Raw genomic sequence first — 21233 nt, 5'->3', positions numbered from 1 at the left:
TTTCCTCAAACTGTATAGAATAGGTTCTTATGAAGGACCATTTGATAACCAGCATTCAGTGCATATAGTATTCATGCAAATACACCTACACTCAATCTGCTGTGAAGGAAGAATACCAGGAACAAACAATAGTAAATACTTAACAGAGATTCACAGACTAATCTGGCACATGAAGACTTTGAGCCCTCCAAGAATAACACTCCAGTTTAAGTATTATGTAAGCAATGATAACAGTGACCAGTTCATTTTGTGGCTTTGCCCTCCTCTTTGCCCTTGCTTTTGGGGTTTTCTGGTAACTGGCAGATAGTACTTGGTCATTTAGATGGAGGAATGAGTGTTTACCAAACATGAAGTTATTGTACTTGTCAGTGCAGTAATTATTGGAACAGACGCATAGTTGTGGTGTACAATGGAAGAGTGTGCGGTATCATTAGATATAGTGCTGTACTGCACTACGAGAACTAACTAGAAGACTGCCAAGTTGTATCAGTGTCTGGGGATATCATCACTTCGAGGAGAGAGCACCTTTGCAGGCATGTGGAGACTTACAAAGCCATTTTCACTCCCAAGTTGTATCAGTATCAGCCAGACACTCTTCATTTTGTCTATTTAATAAAGATCTGAAGTTTGCAATACCTGATTTTCAACAATTCTTTTCGGAGCCAATGCAACTTGAAACCACGTTAAACATACAATATCAAAGAGCATGCAAGTCTGCTGCATGACTGCTACACTGGAGGATCCAGGCACACGTGCATTTCACAGGTAAAGCACTTCTATTGCTGAAGTGTGAGTACTTGTTGGCCGTCTAGTGGTGTAATTTTATATATATTACACACACATACAGTCCCACTCCAAATTTACAATCAGTATGACTTTGGAGTGTGGAAAGAAACCTACACAAACACATACAACCTCCTTGTAGATGTTGTCCTTGGCTGGATTCGAACCCAGGACTACAGTGCCAACCACTAAGCCACCATGCTACTGTGTGTATGTGATAGCAACCTGCAATCTGGCTGGAATTCACAGAACCATAAATCACTATGATTCTGTTCTGTAGTCTGGTCTGGAAGTGAGTCGGCCACATGAACGTTTATTTTTTTACATAGTAAATTGTTTTTTAAACATAGTAATCCAAAAAACAGACTGGCTTCCAACACATATTATGAATGATAATCTCATGCACAGCTACAGTATATCTGAAAACCGTGCTAGAGGTTGACAATTGACCATATACATAACTCTTTATATAGATATAGCAACACAGGAGAAATTACAGAAACATGCCAGCATGGTTTTCTGGATCTGACTACCATGTTAAAAAATAAAAAAATAAAATTTGATCTTGAGCTTTAATTTCAGGGTTTTTGATTTGAGGCTCTGCTTGTAAACTTGTGATACAATGATATTACATATGGCATTATAGACACGAGGCGAAAATCATCAACGTTAGGCAAACGCCCCACAGACTGTATACGCAGCGCTAAAGCGCTCCAGGAAGAACTGCGGCGTAAACGCATTGCAGCTCTTTCCGCAGCGCTTTTAAGAGAAAGTTCACAGTTTTCCTCTGCGGACTCTCTCAACATTATATCTACAGGAAAGCCACCTGCGTTTCCGTACATCTAATTGAAATGCTGCAATTTGCAAAGCCGCAAGGGCTTTGCAAATCGCAGTGTGTCCGCGCTGCGATCATTTCCGCAAAGTGGGGATGGGATTCGCATGAATTCCATCCACTTTGCCTGCACTGTACAACGCCACGATTTTTCCTGCAGCGTCTCCGCGGACAAAAAGCGGCATTTACGTCCCGTAAGGCCTCGGCCTAAAGGTCCCATAGGTGCCACTAGTCCTCCATAGAGAGACACTTTAACAAAACTGAGACTAGATATTCAGATAATGCTTATTCGTGATAGCCAACATGTGTTGCAGCCAAAAATGGTGAAGTTTATCATTGAACTATTATACTGTTTAAGCATGAACCTCTCCAGAGAGAAGCTTTAGTGAAAACTCGGTTTGTTGCTGTTGCCCTGCACCTTTCTTACGGTCCAGAACTTTATGCTAGGAAAGACAGAACACAATAGGAAAGCACAGGCATCCCAACGGAGTTAGCACCAGTCTCTCCAAACCCCAGATGACTAATCTGCCAATTTGCCTTGGCCTTTATTAATGTATGGCATTCAGGCATAAAGTATTCAACAGTATATGTGCACGAATTAGACCCAAGGCTTTGAAGCTGGAAGATGTCCTTTCCACTAAATGTGATTGTACTAAAGAACCTTTCCTGCAAAGACTTGGTCAAGTTCTGTAACCTGCCTCTAACAGGATTTTCACATTGTATGGAAATTTATTTTGATCAAATTGTGCCCCAAGAAAAATCTGTAAACTTTCACCTAGACAAGGATTATTTTAGTTTATAGATATATAAAATGTGTAAAAGATATAAATATATATTCTGTGAGCTGATCAAGTGTGAAGGCATTGAAGCATCATGCCTAGTGAACTAGAAACAGAAACTGTTACTTCTGCCAAAACTACCAAACTACATGAAATAATGGAATCAACAATTCAGACAAGTTCTAAATCAGGGGTCAGTATATATGGAACTTGACTTTACAGTACTAATAGAGATGAGCGAACAGTGTTCTATCGAACACATGTTCGATCGGATATCAGGGTGTTCGCTATGTTCGAATCGAATCGAACACCGCGTGGTAAAGTGCGCCAAAATTCGATTCCCCTCCCACCTTCCCTGGCGCCTTTTTTGCACCAATAACAGCGCAGGGGAGGTGGGACAGGAACTACGACACCGGGGGCATTGAAAAAAATTGGAAAAAGTCATTGGCTGCCGAAATCAGGTGACCTCCATTTTAGACGAATAGTGGATTTCAAATCCGGGTCATATGAGAATGTGAACTTTGTGACTATGAGACAGGGATAGCTGTACAGGCAGGGATAGCTAGGGATAACCTTTATTTAGGGGGGAATGTTATTAAAAATAACTTTTTGGGGCTCTATCGGGTGTGTAATTGTGATTTTTGTGAGATAAACTTTTTCCCATAGGGATGCATTGGCCAGCGCTGATTGGCCGAATTCCGTACTCTGGCCAATCAGTGCTGGCCAATGCATTCTATTAGCTTGATGAAGCAGAGTGTGCACAAGGGTTCAAGCGCACCCTCGGCTCTGATGTAGCAGAGCCGAGGCTGCACAAGGGTTCAAGCGCACCCTCGGCTCTGATGTAGGAGAGCCGAGGGTGCACTTGAACCCTTGTGCACCCTCAGCTCTGCTACATCAGAGCCGAGGGTGCGCTTGAACCCTTGTGCACACTCTGCTTCATCAAGCTAATAGAATGCATTGGCCAGCGCTGATTGGCCAATGTATTCTATTAGCCTGATGAAGTAGAGCTGAATGTGTGTGCTAAGCACACACATTCAGCTCTACTTCATCGGGCTAATAGAATGCATTGGCCAGCGCTGATTGGCCGAATTCCGTACTCTGGCCAATCAGCACTGGCTAATGCATTGTATTGGCGTGATGAAGCAGTGCTGAATGAGTGTGCTTAGCACACACATTCAGCTCTACTTCATCGGGCTAATAGAATGCATTGGCCAATCAGCGCTGGCCAATGCATTCTATTAGCGTGAACTGAGTTTGCACAGGGGTTCTAGTGCACCCTCTGCTACATCTGATGTAGCAGTGCCGAGTGTGCATCAGATGTGTAGTTGAGCAAAACTGACTCAGCACTGCTAAGTCTCTGCATTCGCATAGGAATGCATTGGCCAGCCTTCGGCCAATCAGCGCTGGCTCTGCCGGAGGAGGCGGAGTCTAAGGTCGGACCTGAATGGATACTGGTGTGGAGCGATCTTAGACTCCGCCTCCTCCAGCAGAGCCAGCGCTGATTGGTCGAGTTCCGTACTCTGGCCAATCAGCACTGGCCAATGCATTTCTATGGGGAAAAGTTAGCTTGCGAAAATCGCAAACTGACAGGGATTTCCATGAAATAAAGTGACTTTTATGCCCCCAGACATGCTTCCCCTGCAGTCCCAGTGTCATTCCAGGGTGTTGGTATCATTTCCTGGGGTGTCATAGTGGACTTGGTGACCCTCCAGACACGAATTTGGGTTTCCCCCTTAACGAGTTTATGTTCCCCATAGACTATAATGGGGTTCGAAACCCATTCGAACACTCGAACAGTGAGCGGCTGTTCGAATCGAATTTCGAACCTCGAACATTTTAGTGTTCGCTCATCTCTAAGTACTAACACTGACTACAGTTTACAATGGCTTGCAAAAGTATTCATAACCCTTGACCATTTTTCACATTTTGTCATCTTACAACCACAAACTTAACCCCTTCCCGCCGATGGCATTTTTTGATTTTCGTTTTTGACTCCCCTCCTTCTAAACCCCATAACTTTTTATTTCTCCGCTCCCAGAGCCATATGAGGTCTTAATTTTTGCGGGACAAATTTTTCTTCATGATGCCACCATTATTTATTCTATATAATGTACTGGGAAGCAGGAAAAAAAATTCAGAATGGTGTGAATTTGAAGAAAAAAATGCATTTCTGCGACTTTCTTACGGGCTTTGGTTTTACGGCGTTCACTGTGCAGCCAAAATGACATGTCCCCTATATTCTGTGTTTTGGTACGGTTCCAGGGATACCAAATTTATATGGTTTTATTTACATTTTGACCCCTAAAAAAAATTCCAAAACTGTTAAATTTTTTTCTAAAAGTCGCCATATTCCGACGGCCGTAACTTTTTTTATACGTAAGTGTACGGGGATGCATAGGGCGTCTTTTTTTGCGGGGTCGGGTGTACTTTTTAGTTCTACCATTTTCGGGAAATGTTACTGCTTTGATCACTTTTTATTCAAATTTTTATCAGAATCAAAACAGTGATAAAACGGCGGTTTGGCACTTTCGACTATTTTTACCGCTACGGCGTTTACCGAACAGGAAAAATATTTTCATAGCTTTGTAGAGCGGGCGATTTTGGACGCGGGGATACCTAACATGTATATGTTTCACAGTTTTTAACTACTTTTATATGTGTTCTAGGGAAAGGGGGGTGATTTGAACTTTTAATTCTTTTTATATTTTTTTTAAAAAAAATTTTTTTTTGCATTTAATAGACCCCCTAGGGGTGTTGAACCCCAGGGGGTCTGATCACTAATGCAATGCATTACAATGCTAATGCATTGCAAAAAAGCATCCTTTCTTTTGCAGGCTGCATAGACCAGCCTGCAAAAGAGAGGCTTTGCAGACAAGCCTGGGAGCCTGTACAAGGCTCCCGGCTGTCATGGCAACGGGACGTCAGCCCTGGAGCATGCTCCAGGAGCCGGCGATCCCTGCCAAAATGGCGGCGCCCATGCGCCGCCAGGAAAATGGCGCCTCCGGCGCCTTTGACCGCGGCACCGGAGGGGTTAATGCCTCCGATCGGTACCATTAGAGCCGCTTGTCTACTGCTTAAAGCAGTAGACACCCGGCGGCTATGGCGGCCGCCCGGCTCCCGGGCGGTCGCCATAGTTACAGACCCGACATGCGCCGTACTATTACGGCGCATGTCGGGAAGGGGTTAAAGGGATTCTACCACTAAACTAAAAATTTTTCTAATGACCACGTTGGAATAGCCTTAAGGCAGGCTATTCATCTCCTACTCCTACCTTTAGATGTGGTCTCCGCCGCGCCGTTCCGCAGAAATAACAGTTTTAACTGGTATGCAAATGAGCTCTCCACAGCAATGAGGGCGGGCCCCAGCGCTGAAACACAGGTGAGCGCGTCCCCATTGCTGCCCGAGAGCTGTTTCCAGCGCCGCCTCCTTCTTGAGCAGCAACTCCGCCTCTTCTGTCTTCTGATGCGGTCCAACTTCCGATGCCTGCACAGTAGGCTCCTGTATTGAACTACAAGAGTGGCCTCCCAAAAATGGCCGCCGGCTATTTTTGGGTGGTCTCTCTTGCAGTTCAATAAGGGAGCGGCCGGCGGCCATTTTTGGGTGGCCGCTGTGTGCTCCTGCATTGAACTACAAGAGCAAGAGCTCTTGTAGTTCAATACAGGAGCCTACTGCGCAGGCATCGTTTCAGCGCTGGGGCCCGCCCTCATTGCTGCGGAGAGCTCTTTGCATACCGGTTAAAACCGATATTACTACGGAACGGCGCAGCGGAGACCACATCTAAAGGTAGGAGACGAATAGCCTTTCTTAAGGCTATTCAGACGTGGTCATTAGAAAAAAAAAAAAAATGTTAGTTTAGTGGTAGAATCCCTTTAAATGTATTTTATTGAGATGTTAAATGATATACCAACACGAAAAAGCAAATAACTGAACTGGAAGGAAAATGATACATGGTTTTCAAAAAATTGTAGTCAGATACTATGAAAAACTGACATGCAAAAGTATTCAGCACCCCTGTACTCCGATACCCCTAAATAAAATCCAGTGCAATCAATTAGCTTCAGAAGTCACTATATTAGTTAATAGAGTTCATCTGTGTGCAGTTTAGTCTCAGTATAAATACATCTGTTCTGTGAAGGCCTCTAGGGTTTGTTAGAGAACATTAGTGAACAAACAGCATCATGAAGACCAAGGAACTCACCAGACAGGTCAGAGATAAAGTTGTACAGAAGTATAAAGCGGGGTTAGGTTATAAAAACATATACCAAACTTTGAGTATCCCAAGGAGCAATGTTAAATCCATCATCCAAAAATAGAAAAGCATCCTACAACTGCAAACCTACCAAGGAATGGTTGTCTACCTGAACTGACAGATCAAGCAAGGAGAGCACTGGTCAGAGAAGCAGCCAAGAGGTCCATGGTCACTATGGTGGAGCTGCAGATATCCACAGCTTAGGTGGGAGACTGTCCACAGGACAACTATAAGTCGTGCACTCCACAAATCTGACGTTTCATTCTTGAAAGAAAGAAACTGAAGATGTACACTTCTTCTGTTACAAGCCACATAGGGGACACAGCAAACATATGGAAGAAGCTGCTCTGGTCAGATGAGACCAAAGTTGAACTTTTATGGCCTAAAGGCAAAGCGCTATGTGTGGCGACAGAGTAACGCTGTTCATCACCCTTAAGACATCATCCCCACTGCGAAACAAAGTGGGGGTAAAATCAAGCTCGAGGCTGCAAAAGATTTGAGACTGGGCAGGAGATTCACCTTCCAGCAAGACAAAGACCCTAAACATACAGTCAGAGATACAGTGGAATGGTTTAGATCAAAGAATATTCATGTGTTAGAATGGCCCAGTCAAAGTACAGACCTAAATCCCATTGAGAATTTGTGGCAAGACATAAAACTTTCTGTTCACAGACGTTCTCCATCCAGTCCAGCTGAGCTTGAGCTATTTTGCAAAGATGAATGAGCAAAAATCTTAGTCTCTAGATGTGCAAAGCTGGTAGAGACAAAAAGACTTGCAGCTGTAATTGCAGTGAAAGGTCTCTCTACAACAGGGGTAGAAATATGCTCCCATAGAAATGAATGGACTTAGCCGGCAAAGTGCGCGTGCCGGCCGCTCCCATTCATTTCTATGAGAGCGTGCTATTCGGAACGGCTGTTCCGAATAGTGTTCACTCATCTCTAGTAGGGAACCTTTGGCTCTCCAGCTGCTGTGAAACTACAACTCCCAACATGCTCCACTCACTTCCATGGGAGTTCCAAGAACAGCAGAGCAATTACGTATGCTGGGAGGTGTAGTTTTACAACAGCTGGAGAGTCGTACGTTCCCTACCCCTGCTCTACAAAGTATTGAAATAGGGGGGCTAAATACTTTTGCACTTCACACTTTTCAGATTTTTATAGTGCTTTTGCAGGACAAAATCCATAGTTGACATTCAGGAATGAAGTGGCCCATGGCATAAATCAGGGGGTACAGGTTTGATGTAATTGCAGCAAGTTAATCACTAGTAATTCCATTGCGGCTGGCCTGCTGAAAACTTGCAGTGAGTGGTTTAGCATATAGGGGTTTTCTGTGGAGACATTAATTACTTTTAATATTATATAAATAATAGTAATAGGCCAGAATGTGCTAGAAAAAAAAGCAAGCAATACTGACTCCCTGAAGCGGACCATGTACTTGCTGTTCTTCGCTTTGATGCATGCCAGCATTTACAGCTATTCCCCCACTGATTGAGTCATTGACAAACTGAGCGAAGATTTTCCATTACACCTGGTCTGACTCAGACTCTCTTATAAGTGGCTCCTCTAATTCTCAAATAAATTTAAAAAAAAAAACAAAAAAAAAACTAGTGATTCAATTCCTATGACAGTAAACATGCAATAAACTATCTAATTGTACAATATTGATAATTGTATACTTAAAAATGTATTTTATTTTGACGCCGAAGTTAGCAACCTTTTTAACAACTGACTCCAACTAAAGCCGACTACTACTCCACCAACATGAGACTTGATCAAGCTAAGGGCTCGTTCACACGGCGGAAGACTTTTCCGCTGTGTGTCTTTTTGGCGTGGCTAGTCACAATGGGCATTTCGTTGCGGCATCCCGCTCCTAATCAGGCTTAAATGAATGGGCCTAAACAGGAGCGCATCTCAAACCGCGGACGCCATGGCCGACTCAGCCGCAGAATCCACGGTAAGATATGTCACGTTGCTTCTATTTTCCGCTGGCTAGCTAGCAGGAAAAAAAGCAAGCGGTTCCCATTGAAGTGAATGGGAGCTTTTTTTGCAGGGGGATTTTGAGGTGGATTCCGCTTCAAAATCCGCCTGCAAAAAAACTCTGTATGAACATACCCTAAGAGCCCATAGTGTGTGACCCTTCTAACACAGCAGCTGCTTTACATATTACAACATATTAGGAATAAATATAACATGAGAAGAATAAAATCATATGAATAGCTTTGCAGCAAGGTAACTTGCCTCCACACTACTAAACTTGTCAATATGAGCTGCACGCTATGTCACATTCCATACTGTGTCCTATTAAAAGCAGCAGACGTTTATGGGCTAGGAAACCACAATTTACTATTACAAGCTTGGAGAGGTCACTTGTCACATTAATCACATAATGCATAAATATGACCAAAACAGATACTATTAGAATAAACCCTAGTATCAGAAAGGGAAACTACTGTAATGTCAAATGACAATGAAACATTTGTAAAGCACTTTTTTTTGCATTAGGGGCTCAAAGCCCAGAGAACGTGGGGGGGAGTGTGGGGGGGGGGGTAGTTAGTGGCCGCCATACAGGCGGCCATCCTCAACAACCACTAGGGTAAGTTGTTTTAACAGGAAGCCAATTTGCTGATCAGTATACTTTTGGCAATAATCATTTTACTCTTTTTTTGTTACTACAGGCTGCAAGCTTTTGTACATGATCAAATCTATGCTTCTAGATAATTAAAAGAAACATTTTCCAAACATAAGTAATTAAAACGCTGCAGAATTTTTAAAGATTTTCTCTAACTGTCTTAGTGGTGACGGTCTGTTGTCTTGATCGGTTGCCAATGGATACGACCACCAATGTAGAAACTTTCTATGGTCTGAGACTTGTCAGGAACCCAGCCATGATTTCCTTATTGTAGCCGGGTTATCAGACAGGGACACTACATGTATCAGAAGATATCCCGGACATAATAAGGAATTCAGGATTTTCTGAAGTTAGAAATTTTCTGCATTCATGGTCATATCCACTGGCAACCGATCAAGATAACAGACTGTGACCACAAGATATTTAGAGAAAATCTTTAAAATTATGCAAAATGTTTAATTACTTCTATTTGCAAAAATGTTTAACTATTAATTAGAGATGAGCGAACAGTGTTCTATCGAACTCATGTTCGATCGGATATTAGGCTGTTTGGCATGTTCGAATCGAATCGAACACCGCGTGGTAAAGTGCGCCATTACTCGATTCCCCTCCCACCTTCTCTGGCGCCTTTTTTGCTCCAATAACAGCGCAGGGTAGGTGGCACAGGAACTACGACACCGGTGACGTTGAGAAAAGTAGGCAAAACCCATTGGCTGCTGAAAACATGTGACCTCTAATTTAAAAGAACAGCGCCGCCCAGGTTCGCGTCATTCTGAGCTTGCAATTCACCGAGGACGGAGGTTTCCGTCCAGCTAGCTAGGGCTTAGATTCTGGGTAGGCAGGGACAGGCTAGGATAGGAAGGAGAAGACAACCACAACAGCTCTTGTAAGAGCTAAATTCCAGGGAGAAGCTTGTCAGTGTAACGTGGCACTGACGGGCTCAATCGCCGCAACCCAGCTTTCCCAGGATCCTGAATGGAATACACTGTCAGTGGTGCACCCCAGCTGCCTCAGTTTCACATCCATGAGTGGCCATGGATGAGAGACCTTTGTGACATCCTACGGGTCTTTGAGGAGTCCACAAGGAGGGTGAGCTCTGAGGATGCGATGGTGAGCCTTACAATCCCGCTCTTGTGTGTTCTGAGAGAATCCCTGATTGACATCAGGGATAACTCAGATCACACAGAGGAGTTAGGGATAGCATCCGATCCGTCACAGCTGGAGAGTAGGTCCACACATCTGTCCGCTTCACTGCGTTTAATGGAGGAGGAGGAGGAGGAGGAGGAGGAGGAGGAGGAGGAGGAAGAAGAGTTGTCCGATGATGTGATGGTGATACAGGAGGCTTCCGGGCAACTTCGAATCGTCCCATTGTTGCAGCGCGGATGGGTAGACATGGAGGATGAGGAGGAAATGGAGATTGAACTTTCCGGTGGGGCCAGAGGAGTCATGCCAACTAACACTGTGGCAGACATGGCTGAGTTCATGTTGGGGTGCTTTACAACCGACAAGCGTATTGTCAAAATCATGGAGGACAACCAGTACTGGATCTTTGCTATCCTTGACCCCCGGTATAAAAACAACATCTCGTCTTTTATTCCGGTAGAGGGGAGGGCCAATCGCATCAATGCTTGCCACAGGCAATTGGTGCAGAATATGATGGAGATGTTTCCAGCATGTGACGTTGGCGGCAGGGAGGGCAGTTCCTCCAGTAGGCAACCAAGTTCTCACCGGTCCACACAAACGAGGGGCACACTGTCTAAGGTCTGGGACACCTTGATGGCACCCCCTCGCCAAAGTGCCGCCACGGAGGGTCCTAGTGTCACCAGGCGTGAGAAGTATAGGCGCATGTTGCGGGAATACCTTTCCGACCACAGCCCTGTCCTCTCCGACCCCTCTGCGCCCTACACGTATTGGGTGTCGAAGTTGGACCTGTGGCTTGAACTTGCCCTATATGCCTTGGAGGTGCTGTCCTGTCCTGCCGCCAGCGTCCTGAGAGGGTGTTCAGTGCAGCCGGTGGCATCATCACTGACAAGCGCACCCGTCTGTCAGCTGAGAGTGCCGACCGGCTCACTTTGATAAAAATGAACCACCACTGGATAGAGCCTTCATTTTTGTGCCCACCTGTGTAAAGCACCCCAACATGAAACTCCATGTCTGTACTCAACCTCTCCAATTCCTCCGCATCCTCATACTCATCCACCATAAGCGTTGCACAATTCTGCTAATACTAGGCTCCCTCCAACATGATTTCCCCCAACTCTGCTGGTTAGAGGCTCCCTCCACCCTGATTTCCACCAACTCTGCTGGTTAGAGGCTCCCTCCACCCTGCTTTCCCACAACTCTGCTGGTTAGAGGCTCCCTCCACCATGAATTTGCCCAAACTGGGCTGGTTAGAGGCTCCCTCCACCATGAATTGGTCCAAACTGGGGTTTTTAGAGGCTCCCTCCACCATGAATTGGTCCAAATTGGGGTTTTTAGAGGCTCCCTCCACCATGAATTTGCCCAAACTGGGCTGGTTAGAGGCTCCCTCCACCATGAATTGGTCCAAACTGGGCTGGTTAGAGGCTCCCTCCACCATGAATTGGTCCAAACTGGGCTGTTTAGAGGCTCCCTCCACCATGAATTGGTCCAAACTGGGGTTTTTAGAGGCTCCCTCCACCATGAATTGGTCCAAACTGGGCTGGTTAGAGGCTCCCTCCACCATGAATTGGTCCAAACTGGGTTTTTTAGAGGCTCCCTCCACCATGAATTGGTCCAAACTGGGTTTTTTAGAGGCTCCCTCCACCATGAATTGGTCCAAACTGGGGTTTTTAGAGGCTCCCTCCACCATGAATTGGTCCAAACTGGGGTTTTTAGAGGCTCCCTCCACCATGACTTGGTCCAAACTGGGGTTTTTAGAGGCTCCCTCCACCATGAATTGGTCCAAACTGGGGTTTTTAGAGGCTCCCTCCACCATGAATTGGTCCAAACTGGGGTTTTTAGAGGCTCCCTCCACCATGAATTTGCCCAAACTGGGCTGGTTAGAGGCTCCCTCCACCATGAATTGGTCCAAACTGGGGTTTTTAGAGGCTCCCTCCACCATGAATTGGTCCAAACTTGGCTGTTTAGAGGCTCCCTCCACCATTAATTGATCCAAACTGGGCTGGTTAGAGGCTCCCTCCACCATGAATTGGTCCAAACTGGGGTTTTTAGAGGCTCCCTCCACCATGAATTGGTCCAAACTGGGCTGTTTAGCGGCTCCCTCCACCATTAATTGGTCCAAACTGGGCTGGTTAGAGGCTCCCTCCACCATGAATTGGTCCAAACTGGGTTTTTTAGAGGCTCCCTCCACCATGAATTGGTCCAAACTGGGCTGTTCAGAGGCTCCCTCCACCATTAATTGGTCCAAACTGGGCTGGTTAGAGGCTCCCTCCACCATGAATTGGTCCAAACTGGGGTTTTTAGAGGCTCCCTCCACCATGAATTGGTCCAAACTGGGCTGTTTAGCGGCTCCCTCCACCATTAATTGGTCCAAACTGGGCTGGTTAGAGGCTCCCTCCACCATGAATTTGCCCAAACTGGGCTGGTTAGAGGCTCCCTCCACCATGAATTGGTCCAAACTGGGGTTTTTAGAGGCTCCCTCCACCATGAATTGGTCCAAACTGGGTTTTTTAGAGGCTCCCTCCACCATGAATTGGTCCAAACTGGGTTTTTTAGAGGCTCCCTCCACCATGAATTTGCCGAAACTGGGCTGGTTAGAGGCTCCCTCCACCATGAATTGGTCCAAACTGGGTTTTTTAGAGGCTCCCTCCACCATGAATTTGCCCAAACTGGGCTGGTTAGAGGCTCCCTCCACCATGAATTGGTCCAAACTGGGGTTTTTAGAGGCTCCCTCCACCATGAATTTGCCCAAACTGGGGTGTTTAGAGGCTCCCTCCACCATGAATTTGCCCAAACTCTGCTGGTTAGAGGCTCAATCCACCCTGATTTTCAAAACAAATGTTGGTGCCAACCTCAACTTACTACAAGGGCCAAATTCACTGCTGGTGACAAGCCCTCCTCACTGCAAGTGCCAAATACACATGTTTCAAGGTGTTTTCCTACTGTCAGAGATGTGGTATTGAGTGTGTAAAGTGTGTAGTTGTTAGGCTGTGATGTTGGGGTAATAGAGGGTCTTTGGTGTGTTAGATGCCCCCAGACATGCTTCCCCTGCTGTCCCAGTGTCATTCCAGAGGTGTTGGCATCATTTCCTGGGGTGTCATAGTGGACTTGGTGACCCTCCAGACACGGATTTGGGTTTCCCCCTTAACGAGTATCTGTTCCCCATAGACTATAATGGGGTTCGAAACCCATTCGAACACACGAACATTGAGCGGCTGTTCGAATCGAATTTCGAACCTCGAACATTTTAGTGTTCGCTCATCTCTATTAATTATCTACAAATTTAAAAATTAGTATGTACATGGGAATATCCCTTTAATATTTTATTTAACAACTATTTACCTTCCATTGAGTTTTGTAGAAATGGAGTTTTCCCAAGCCTAAACCACACCATCACAAAAGTCTGGACAGGTCTACTGTGTAAGTAAAGTAAACTACTGTATGAGCAATGACTTCCCAGATTTAGCGAGTCTTGTTAAAACCAAGCAGCAATTACATTTCTGTACAGGTTTTTTCATTGTGTAATTCAATAGCATCATTGCTGGAAGAAAGGACCTCTGCAGCTGATAGGAGTCGCTGTGAGGTGTATCAAGTCCAAATATCATATCCTACAAGCATGTGGTGACCATATAATATATACATAAAAGGTCTATCCTGACATTGTTAGAAATGGCAAACCAATGACACAATGATATGTGTTACAGGTTATTCCTCTCTGATAACTAAGGCTAAAGATCAATTTTGCTAAACCAGGGGTAAATTAATTAGGTTTGCCAAGAGTGTTGAAAGTAAGAGCGCTGAATGGTACATTGTTCTATGAAAAGATAAAACCTGTTGTAAAATGGGAGCAAATAGAAAAAAGACAAAGCTATGCAATAGCTTTGTATGTAGCTATTGTATGTAATAGCTGTATGTATTCACCACCATGACTATATAGTTGTTCAGAAATTAAATTTATACAATAACAAATTGCTAAAATTCATTTATGTAGTACTACAGAAACTTCTGCTGGTTTAGAGCTTTCTTGGCTTTATCCTGCTACAATGGTGATGAAATTTGCACAGTCTGTAAATATATAACTTAAAGGGATTCTACCATTTAAATGAATTTTTGGGGCGATCACATGTCGGAATAGCCTTTAGAAAGGCTATTTGTCTCTTACTTTTTAGATGTGATCTCCACTGCGCTGTTCCTTAGAAATACCGGTTTTTACCGGTATGCAAATTAGTTCTCTCGCAGCGATGGGGGCGTCCCCACTGCTGCTCGAGAACACGCTCCAGCGACGCCTCTATCTTCGGTTGGATCCTCCCCTTCTTTCGTGTTCTTCCTTCTGCATCACCTCTGACGCTTGCGCAGTTGGCTCTGCCAGTGAGACACCAGCAGAGCCAAGTGCACATGCCGGCTGGCGGCCACCGGCCGACATGCGCAGTCGGCACTGCCAGTGAGACACTAGCAGAGCCAACTGCGTAGGCGTCGGAAGTGACGCAGAAGAAAGATGACGAAAGAAGGGGAGGATCCAGCTGAAGATAGAGGTGTAACTGGAGAGTGTTCTTAAGCAGCAGTGGGGACGCCCCCATCGCTGCGAGAGAACAAATTTGCATACCGGTAAAAACTGGTATTTCTAAGGAACGGCGCAGCAGAGACCACATCTAAAGGTAAGAGGTGAATAGCCTTTCTAAAGGCTATTCCGACTTGTGATTCGCCAAAAAAATTCATTTCAATGGTAGAGTCCCTTTAATTAAAAAAAAAAAAAAAAATCTTTATAATCCCTATTCCCATAACATGATTGTACCTGACTTGTCCGTGGTTTATACGGGGAACTGCTTTCCAAATCAGCCAAAATGCTGGTCAAGGAGTCAATCTCGGCATCTAGACTTGAGCGTCTTTCCTCGAGAGTTTTACCACTGGTGTTTATCTGTGAAAAAGGCAGTACATAGATTTATTACAAACCCCAACTTCTAGAGATACAACTGGAATAACTTGGTACTGTACATACATTATATATTGTAATATAAGTAAAACCGTAACGACCAACAATAATTCGCCCCATGTTTAATATTCTGTGGCTCCATATTGTCAGATTTAATTTTACAGTACAATAAAGGTTTCAGTTTTCTTTGGCTTCGTATGAAGGTCCTTTGTTTATTTGCAGCATTATATATATTTAATCACACATACCAAACTACCTGGCACTAAGATGACAAAAGACAAAGAACATACCAATAGTATAGCGTGTTGCCATAGTAAGATGTGTAATGAAACCAATGTTACTGGATGAACACCAAGTAAATTATTCATCCAAAATGAAGGTGTTCATATCACCCATTTGCACCTATTCATATGTCAAACACATTTTCAAAGATTTTTCTGAACAGATATTTGTTTGTAGTTTGTCATCTACGTTGTCTACAATACCAGTACACGCATGGAATAGGAAATGTACATGGAGGGAATACAGTAAGTCTAGCTTGAAAAATGGGAACTAAAGCAAATGAAAAAAAGAACAGAAAGGGGCAAGCAGTGTAAAAGATCCAGTAAAAAGTCTTGGGAACAATAATTCATTTTTGATTAAGATTGGGAAAGTAAGGCCACCATAAAAATAGAAAACCTGGTCACTTGCTATGACTGAATACACTGCTTTTGAGCCTACTGTTGAGTAGCATACGCACTCAGGACAAGTAAATCCAATGGAGGCTTGTGATCTGATCGGTATCTTGCACTTGGGGGAGAGGGGAACCATATACTGCATGGTATACAATTGCTGTATAGGAATGTGCATTATGCCAAAACACCATCACTAAGTGGTGTATATACACATACATACAAACAGCATAATTGGGCAGCAGTGTTAAGTCTGGATATATGATATTTCTATAATACTTTTCTAGTAAAAAAAAAAAACCCAGAATTTAACAACTATTTCCATTAGGTTATTACATCACTACTGCTTATTTACTACTACTTACTTACTATTTGTAACTGTTCTTTGCAATTTTCACTTGTTTTTGATATATGATTGTAACTACTGCTTTCTCACCTTTGTACTACGGATGTTTATAATTGTTCAAAAATTTCAATAAAATGAGAATTTAAAACAAAAACTACTGCTATAGAACAGCACATGCAACTCCAATAAAAACCAAAAACACAATTGAAACTATCAGAAAAAAAAAATCTAACTGTTTAATACAGAACAGCAGCAACAGATAGGACATGCTCAAAAAAAAAAAAAAATATGCGATTTTCAAATGTAGAACATGAATGCAACAAAGCTCATTGTTATTTATGAAAATGAAAAATGTAAGATCCAAAGCAACAGTATAAAGGATTATATCAGCACAACAGCTATTGCACATATGCCCTATTATGGCATGTACAAACCACAGAGGAGGGTCTGTACTTCCTTATTCATGGAGGTATGTGCCAAGGAAAAGAAGAGCTGCTCTCCATGGATGGTTTTAGCAATTCCAAAGTCTTCATGCATTGAAGACAATCCATCTCAATGACGAACATGCAATGATGCTACATGGAAAACGTATAGTAAGAGGCTTTTCTTTGGCCAGAAAAGTAGCTGAGGGTTAATGAAGTCTGATCTAGATTACCAGCAGCTTCTTTTTAAAGGTGTATTTATAAAATAATAATCAGGCCCACCCCTCAAAGATAAATATCAAGCCAAAAAAAAGCTTTCCGTATGTAGACCTAACTCTACTTGCACAATAAGGGTAAGTTCATAGTTTTTTGGAGCTGATTTTGACATGGAAATGGCCTCCAAAAAACTCCTCCCAATTGACTTCTATAGGATTCGCCATCTTTTTTTTTCCCGCCAGCATTTTTCTTTTTCCGCTAGCGGAAAAAAAGTGAGCTGACCTTTCTTCAGGCGAATTCCGCATGAAAAAAAAACAAAAAAACAATGGGAGTCAATGGGAGGCGGAAAATCCATGTAGCACTTTTTAGTTTACTTTATTACAATCATTGTTCATATGCCCAAATAGATAGACCTTTCTCTACGAGCACCACATACAAGCAGATGGACCCAACCCGGTTCTGCATTAAACAGTTGGCCATTTATGTAAATATCTAGGGCTACAATATGCCTGGTGTGGTTCATAGGTGATGGCAGCCCCTCAGTAAAGGTTAGAGAGGCCTGACCCACAATTGCTCGCCATCTGCTTAGGAAGTACTATATGTTCTTTGTTCAAGAAAATCATTTATTAAAGGCAGAGCAACAACAAGGAGCTTCTCTCACTCTGATCAACCCAGCATTACACAAAGGTCATATTTATAAATGAAATGTTCATGGAAATAGAGATTTCCAATTTCACACGTCACCTTGCATGTACGGGACGGTGGAATGGATAAATCACAGTTTGCGTAATTTGAGATGTGAAACATAGGGCTGTGGTATGAATGCTAAATGCCGTCATTCCCGCTCCAGATACAACCTTCTACTCCTTTAGAAAACATTACCTGAACATTGAACATTGCATCGTCTGGAGCAGGAGGAGGAGGAAAGTTCCCAAGGCCAGATGAATGCTGAAGGCCACTTTGGTCCTCAGGAGGAGGAGGGGGTGGTGGTGGAAAATCCCCTGCAGATCAAGAAAGGCAACAAATTGTTATACTTCACGTATTTTACGATAAAAACAAAAAAAACACAGCAAATATAATCAGCATGTAGTGCACATATCGAAGATATATTATGATTGCAATTGACGTGTCACTGATCAGTAACTAAATGCATTCACAAAAGATGGGTCCAGTGCATTCCTCTATGTCCTTTTGCTACATGGATGCACCCAGTGGGTCTAAATTTCAGACTTCTGATGCTTAGTCGTGAAGTGCCATATTCCAGTTCAATCTGCTATTAAGGTATAGCAGTAATATTAGTAGTAATACTCTAACATCTGAGGGAATTAAAAGTTAAAAAAAAAAAAAAAAGTCTAAAATTGAAGTACATCTACTGTTCTACAGATGAGAAATTGTACTTTGGCTTTCCAGTTCTGTTTTAGTGGCTATATGATAGGGGCTTAAGGAGATGGTGCAGCTTGGAGTTTTTATATAGTATAGTTTGACCTCACAAATGCAGAATAATTTCTTCTGCTTGACAATTGAAGCTCTAAAGAGACTCAGCATATCTGGGGAAGTTCTCAAGAAACACTTGCTAGAAACCGTGTGAAGTTACCCATTTCTAAACAGAAGTCATTTGGACAACTAAGTTTACTGTATATGTAAATTGCTATGAGAACAGTAAAAGCTATGACCCTAGCCACCAAACCTAAACCACTGTTACTGGCAAAATTAGTCCTTTAACTTAAGATATGCCAGACTCCCTCCTTTCCACTGACAAAGAAAAAAAATAAAAGTGGTTATTTTGGAATGATTTAGCCTATTCAAATATTCTGCCTTCCAACACTGACTAATGGAATAACCAGAATGCTATTTTATTATATTTGGATGCCAATGTTCAGCAACTTTACCCCCAAAAATAGTGTTTAAAAAAAACCTATCCAAGTTCTCAAATAGGTTGACTCAATACAGTCAAGAGTCCACTTGCCCAATGGCAAGTAAAAATCATTAGGTCACGCCACATCAAAAGCAACCATCTAAAAAGTAGAGCACCGCAACACCCTGGCCATCTCCGATTTATACAGAGGTGATAATCTCATGTTAATATCTATTGCATGTAGCTGAAGTAAACCAAACGTAAAGCCAAACCAGACATGAAATGGAAAAACACCACAACACATCGGCACAAGTAATCTGAGATATCCATAAAAGCCAGTATCTAAAAATCCAAACTTGTAAAAGGTCGTCTAAAGTGTAATGTCCTAGCAAATGTCCAGCTAGCTATAACAAAGAAAAGAAAATGTCAAAATGTTAACTAGTAAGAGGTCAAATTACCAAATGTGAATATAACTTATATCCAAAAACTACTTATCAAAAGGAAAGCAATACACATACGGTAAATAGAAGAACCACCATATTCATATACAAAACCACTTCCATTAATGTTGTTACCCCATCAAGACCTCCTAAGGTTACACACCCAGTCAGTATCTCTTCACAAAGCCCTGGCTAAGTCCATTCAACACTGTCGCATTCTCATTTTCACAGAAGCGGATTTAATTTATTTTATTGGGAACGCCAAAGTCATAAATGGTTTTATATCAAGCAAAAATAATGCAGATCACCCCATGCCAGTTGAAATATTGCGTTTATAGATTTATTCTGCAAGGAAAGGTCACCAACTGTTTAAGCCTTAAACAGTTTTAATCATCCCCAAATTCTGCGAGCAGGATGGAAAAAGGAAGCTCAGAACAAACAGCAGCAGGAACTCTAATTAAAAAGGACCAATTCGACTAATTTTATTTGGGATTAATTATTCAGGATTCGCTGTTTGACACACGAGGAATAGCAATTAGTAATTTCACTGATGTGAGAATAGTTGGAGGCGTAATCAGTTAAAATGAATGAGCGCTCACAAGGTGAGGTGATGAATTATCTCCTCGCAACGTGCAAGCAGAAAGGCTGAACACCCGCAGACCTGCACCATGGAACAGGATGTCATCCCCTAAACAGTTAACGTTCCTCTGAAGTCAGCTCTACAGAGTAGGTCTCCCCAAAACATAAGACTCTTCAATTGACAGTAGCTACACACCACCCTCCTCTCCTCAAAGTCTTTCAATAACAGGATCTCATTTGCCAAATTATTCCAAGATGAAGCTTCTTTCCAGTGGTCGATGCAAAACTTAACATTCAGTTCTAAAAATATAAGCTGAGTATTTTAAGATCCAGGAACTCTCTCTCCCTTGCAAAACAGACTTTGGCAAACATACATAAGAAGTTGGCGCTCACTAGTAAAACCATAGGGCAAATATGTGTGTGTGAAGTAAATTCATTGGCGTGGAATGATATACTGGTCATTGTCAGTGTTCCTCCAAGCAAAAGTAAAAATGTGACTGTGCCTAGCCCTCATATTCAGTAACGGTGTGTCCTTTTGTATGTTTAGTCACTTACGTTCCCAGGACGCAGCTTCTCGTCACCATATTAGCAATCACACGGCTGCCATCTTGGTCATCATAGTCAGCCCCATCCCAAATGTGATACAACACTGACCCTCATGGTACTGTAGTGCTCAAGCCTCTGGTTTGATGCTTCCAGGGGATACCTTGGCAGTGCACAGTATGAAGGCTACACATATAGGATTCATTGAGGATGTTATGGAGGAAGTATTTCAAACAGGACGTCTCCTCTTACATAATCAATAGTGGGCAGAACGTGAAAAAAACAACTATTGTAACTGCACCAGAGTATGCTCTGTCCAGATCATTGGAAATGTGCTTTAACAAAGTTCATAAATGGCCAAATTAACTAAATATTTAAGTCCTCATCTAAACAGGTCAATAACTTTGGATAAAAGGAGAGAAGAAAAAAAAAAAAAAAAAAACACACCTATCATATGCAAGTCACTGCAGTCTCTCTTGTACAGACACAAGGTTTTCAGTCAACAGCTCTCAGGTTTAAGATTTATTAATCTTAATTTAGTGAATATAAAAGGAATAACAAAAAGGTACTAATAAGATGTGGTAAGGATTACCAAGGAAGACCTTCCAATGAAGTGGTCCTTTGTAAGCAACACTGCATAAATTATTATTACATATTGTAATATGAGTAGTATCAGAAATGCAGTGGGATTCACTACTAAAATCCATATCCAGAGAGAAGACCTAATGGGAATTCACTAAGAGGCCACATTTCAGCTATCCCAGAAGTCTGGTGAGGGGAGGAAGAGCAGCGTGTGAGAATAGCAGAGATGTGTAACCA

The 21233-nt window shown here is 42.9% G+C and overlaps 1 protein-coding gene across 3 annotated transcripts in view; it reads right to left on the bottom strand.

The window, feature by feature from the left end:
- LPP (LIM domain containing preferred translocation partner in lipoma) overlaps positions 1-21233 on the bottom strand; it is a 213329-nt gene that overhangs the window by 105602 nt on the left and 86494 nt on the right. For all 3 annotated transcript variants that reach the window (XM_075268542.1, XM_075268543.1, XM_075268541.1), the window contains 2 exons: positions 17880-17998; positions 15205-15327 (listed from right to left, as the gene is read on the bottom strand). In XM_075268542.1, the coding sequence (XP_075124643.1) occupies positions 15205-15327; positions 17880-17998 (242 nt within the window). The remainder of the gene's footprint in view (positions 1-15204; positions 15328-17879; positions 17999-21233) is intronic.

This window comes from Leptodactylus fuscus, chromosome 3 (assembly GCF_031893055.1).
Source record: "Leptodactylus fuscus isolate aLepFus1 chromosome 3, aLepFus1.hap2, whole genome shotgun sequence".
Classification (NCBI taxonomy): Eukaryota; Metazoa; Chordata; class Amphibia; order Anura; family Leptodactylidae; genus Leptodactylus; species Leptodactylus fuscus.
Note: the sequence above shows the minus strand (reverse complement) of the source record. Positions and strands in the feature narration are given on the sequence as shown.